This window comes from Mandrillus leucophaeus, unplaced genomic scaffold (assembly GCF_000951045.1).
Source record: "Mandrillus leucophaeus isolate KB7577 unplaced genomic scaffold, Mleu.le_1.0 Scaffold99, whole genome shotgun sequence".
NCBI lineage: Eukaryota > Metazoa > Chordata > Mammalia > Primates > Cercopithecidae > Mandrillus > Mandrillus leucophaeus.
The window spans coordinates 308,109-312,932 of NW_012110807.1; the positions used below are offsets into that span (position 1 = coordinate 308,109).

At 57.5% G+C, this 4,824-nt stretch overlaps 1 protein-coding gene across 1 annotated transcript in view; it reads right to left on the reverse strand.

The window, feature by feature from the left end:
• Positions 1-3,493: 3,493 nt before the first annotated feature.
• Positions 3,494-4,824, reverse strand: part of LAMC3 (laminin, gamma 3) — a 125,767-nt gene continuing 124,436 nt past the window's right edge. Inside the window, exon 28 of the mRNA XM_011971197.1 lies at positions 3,494-4,020. Within this exon, the coding sequence (XP_011826587.1) occupies positions 3,770-4,020 (251 nt within the window). The 3' untranslated portion in view covers positions 3,494-3,769. The remainder of the gene's footprint in view (positions 4,021-4,824) is intronic.

Sequence of the window (4,824 nt, forward strand, 5' to 3'; positions counted from 1 at the left end):
TCAAGTGATTCTCCTGCCTCAGCCTCCCAAGTAGATGGGACTACAGGCACACACCACCACGCCCCACTAATGTTTGTATTTTTAGTAGAGATGGGTTTTCACCATGTTGGCCAGGCTGGTCTCGAACTCCTGACCTAAGGTGATCCACCTGCCTCGGCCTCCCAAAATGCTGGGATTACAGGCATGAGCCACCACGCCCAGCCGAGATCATCTTTTTTTCTGTGGCTGTCCCTGGGGAGGGAAGTGCCCTGAGGGGCTAGGCAGAATGGGATGGGGCTGAGGTCAGGGCAGCAGTCCAGGGGCAGGCCCCTCCTCCCCAGCAAGACCAGCGCCCACCTCTCCTAGGTGACGCTCCTCTGTCCATTCACCAAGGGTTTGGATTTGGCCAAGCTGCATGACCTTGGGCGAGGCACTTGACCTGGCTGAGCTTCAGTCCCCTGATCTTCACAATGAAGTAACCCAGAACGCACTAAGCAGGGACTTTTGTAACTTAGATGACTTGCTGGATGGGTTAAGCAGAGGGTAAAACCTTACTGTTATCACCCTAGGTGGATGGCAGCGGACTTAGGACAGAGCTCTCATAATGCACTTCCCTCTCCAGGCTCCAGCAGCCTATTGCCCTGGCCAGTCGGGCTGGTTGGCCCCAGTCAGCCATCCTACAGGGCAGGGGCCACCCCACCTTCTCCTACTCAGCTGCTGGACTGCATCGCTAGCCAGATGTTCAACAGCTGCCGCATTCCACCCGGCAGTGGCCCCACCTCTGAGGCCAGAGAATGGATCAGCACATGCACCAGGCATGATTAGACTGTGTGAGTCACAACACGTCAGGCCCGAGTTCTCCACCCATCAGGGATGCTGGGACTAAGCTTTGCTGGATCCCACTGCTTGAATGGATAAAGGCTGAATGCCAAGAGCAGGCAACAGGACGACTGTGTGCCATCGGCTGAGACACTGGAGGGAGGCGGGAGGGAGACATCAGACCCTATCCCAGAGGTCTTGGAAGAACCCCATCTTCTCGACATCACTTACACCGGACGCCAATCACCAAACTCACTGTGCAGCAGCAGCTCCCCCATCTTCGGCCTCTCCACCTCTGCCCAGACATCTAGGGACCAAGTCACTCCTAGCTCAGCTTAATCATGTCAATCCCCCACTGTAGCCTGGATTTTACAGTTTTCTGTGGAGGAGCACACCTCTTCTCTGAACTCCATCTCCCATTAGGTTGGCGGGTGGCACTGGTCATCCATTATATGGCCTTGGATCCAGAGAGATCCTCATTATCCTGGACAGGGGATGGGGAGGACTTCACCTAAGCAGAGAAGCTAGAATCAGGACACAGTCACCAGCTTGTCTCTTGCAAGCACTGGACCTGATGACATGTACACCTGGGGCCATTATGGGGGATGGCGGTGGGAGTGGGTATCCTCTCCTATCGGGCACAAGAAAAGCAAAGAAAGCCACTCTGCAAAGAGAAAACAACGGGCCAGGCACAGGGGCTCACGCCTGAAATCCCAGAACTTTGGGAGGTCAATGCAGGTGGATCATCTGAGGCCAGGAGTTTGAGACCAGCCTGACCAACATAGTGAAACCCTGTCTCTACTAAAAATACAAAAATTAGCTGGGCATGGTGGCAAACGCCTGTAGTCCCAGCTACTCGGGAGGCTGAGGCAGGAGAACTGCTTGAACCTGGGAGGTGGAGGATGCAGTGGGCCAAGATCATGCCATTGCACTCCAGCCTGGGTGACACAGCGAGACTCCGTCTCAAGAAAAAAAAAAATTAAGAGAAAAGAACAAAGTAGATACAGGAGAGGAGAGCAGAGACAGAGACAGAGACCAAGAAGAGAGGTGGGAGGGGGAAAGAGGGAAGTCAGCCTATCCTGGAAGCCTCAGGCTCCCCTCCCTAGGCTATCTCCAACACCTAGCAGCCATTTTTACCCCAGGGTTCCAAGCGACCCTCCCAACACCACTTTTCTGCTGAAATCACCTCAGGAGGGGTTTGGGGCTTGCGGCCAAGAGCCCTGACTGAGCAGCTCCAACATCCCACCCCATTCAACCTGGGTTCCTGGAGTGATGCAAGCTGGCCGAGCCCCCACCCTGCAGGCCCGGGACTGTTGTCCACCCTCTTGCCTGGATTGCTTCCTCCTCTGCCTCCCCACCCTTCGAGGCCCAACCCACACCCTCCCACTCCTGGATGGCGCCCTTCCCTGATCCTCACCATCCTCGGACACTTGGCTGTGAGTTGGTCTCCAGCCTGAACCAAAGGTCAGCTGAGGGCCTCTCTGCACCCCACCCCTCCAACGCCCCAGCTCCTAGGCTTTGCGTGGTAGGTACCTGTGATCACACAACCCCAGAAAAACCCTCTAATGGGAGGCACTGGCCCAGCCACGAGCTCGGCTTTTGCCACCTTCCTACCAACGTCCGGTCTACACGCTGGCCACCTACTAGGTGTGTCACGTGCACACCCACAGCCAGGGCCCTGGCTGCCCACCAGAGGGGGAGGGTGAGAGGCACACCACCCTGCCCAGTAAAACGGTCCTTTATTTCCACGTTAAACAGAATTGGTCTGTGCTGCTGCCCTACCCCTGCCCCTGTCAGGGGAGCCATGGGAGGGGGCTGAGCCCGCAGAGGTGCCTGTCTTCCCAATGCCAAGGCCTTGCCATCTGCTGGAAGAGGGCCTGGGGGAGGGAAGGATGCCAAGAGGAAATGCTGAGGAGTCCTGGGCAGAGGCCGGCATGCGGGCCTGGCCACAGGGCGATTCCCAGGCAGGACAGACTAGAATGGCAGCCAGGCTCGCACACCCTTGTGGCCTCCCGCATGGCAAGTAGTGCTGCAGGGCTGGTTTGGAAAGCGTCAATTAAAGGTCAACTGGGTTGCTGGGGGCACAAAGGCGTGCTCCTGGTAGCCTGAGCCCCCTGACCTAGGCGCTCTTGGGCCTGGCTCTTTGGATAGATCACACGCTGAAGTGGGTACAGGCCAGGGCAGGCCATTCCCTCAGGGCGTCTGGTGCAGTCCCAGGACCCTGAGAGGGAAGCATCCAGTGAAGCCAGTGACACTCTTGCCAGGAGTGGACCTTGCTCTAGCTGGACTAGCCGTGGCCTCAGGGTCTCAGATTCCACTGCTGAGAACCCTCCCAGGATCTTGCATTTCTTGGCCTGTTGGTCCTCTGGCTGTGTCGGGCTGTGGGGCGTGCATGCAGCAACACAGGTCAGGGAGCTGCCGTGAAACAGAGGGCAGCCAGCTCTGGCACTAGAGGCTCCGGCTGTTGCTGACCCCCTTGATCTCTGCAGATCTGCTGAGACCCCCCTGCTGTCTGGAGTGAGTGGATGTAGCATCCCAGGGCATCTCATGTAACAACTTGCCCAATATCCAGAGGGTGCCTGGCACACAGGTGGCTCTCACAACAGCTGTGGACTGTAATGTGTGTGGACCGTAAGCTGTAGACTGGATGGACCTGAACACATGTGGGTCATACACACAGACATGCACCCTCACGTGTGTATGTTATTGACACTGGGGTGTGCCTGTTTATGCATGTGCAGGGGTGAGTGTGCACTGATACCCGGGTGAACTGGGTACGCACATTCAGTCCTGCTGGCAGGGAAGAAGCCACAGACAGAATCGGCAGGGAGTGTGACTATTCACGTGGGGGCGAGTTCACAGCAGCCGGCTCCGGGGCACGCCTGTGTGGGCACACCTGTGGGGTAGTGTGCACACCCCGGATCATGTAAACAGCAGGTGGGGGAGTGTGTGCCGGGGATCTGGGCAGCCCTCACTGCCAGCTGGCACAGTTCTCGGGCAGGCTGTGCAGAATGGCCTCCAGGTTCCGTTTGTCGGCGCGGATCTCGGCGAGGTCACTCTCGAAGCCCTGGATCTGCAGCTCCTGCTGCTCAGATTCCTGCTCCAGCAGCCTGAGTTTCCTCTGCAAGGCCCCCGGGGAGTCCAGCTGCAGCCTCAGGCGTTCTAGTGCCCACTGAGTCTCGTTCAGGGCCTGGGCTGGGGCTTGATGGGTGTCCAGCGACCCTGTGGTGGGGCACAAACAGCCTCACTGTGAGCCGGCAGCCCTGCAGGCCCCAGGGCAACCCCCAGCCCTGAGCCTCTCCCCAGCCCAGGCCTCCCAGGATTCCAACAGCCCACCATCCACCAGGGAGACGGGGACCAGAAGGTCTGGGAGGTGGGTGAGGAACCATGCATCCCAACGGGCCCCTGGGCAGACTCGGGAACATCCTCCTGGGTGGCACTTGACAAATGTCATTTTTGTTAATGGTTTTATTATTATTGTCCAAAAAGAAGGCCTCAGGTGAGTCCCCTCTGAGTCTTAGTTTACTCATTTACGCAACAGTGTGGGAGAGAGGCCCCTGTGATTTTTGCCGGCTCGAACATGCTGGTTCAATTCACTGACACACACATTTACAGATGCTGCCTGTGGGCCTGGATGTGGGCAGTCACTGGGGTAAACCACAGGGTCTCTGGCCTCAGAGCGAGGCAGTGAGGCAGCTGGATCAGGGACTGCAGGCCTGGAAGGCGGCAGTGGGGTCCTGGTTCTGGCCCCTGCATGTCTTCACACTGCTTCCTGGGGTTAAGGACTTCTCTGTGTCTCCCCAAGCATCGACCCTAACCCTAACCCTAACCCTAACCCCAACCCTCACCCTGGGGCCAGGTGCTCACATTAGAACTGCTAGCAATGGTGACGGAATAGAATCTGCAGGCTGCGTCTCTCCCATCTGGCCCTTGTCACCGTGTCACTAAGTGTAATGTTTAACAGAAAGATGGATCTCAGCCAGGTGGGAGAGTGATGGCAATGGGGAGGTAAGTCCAAAGTGGCTT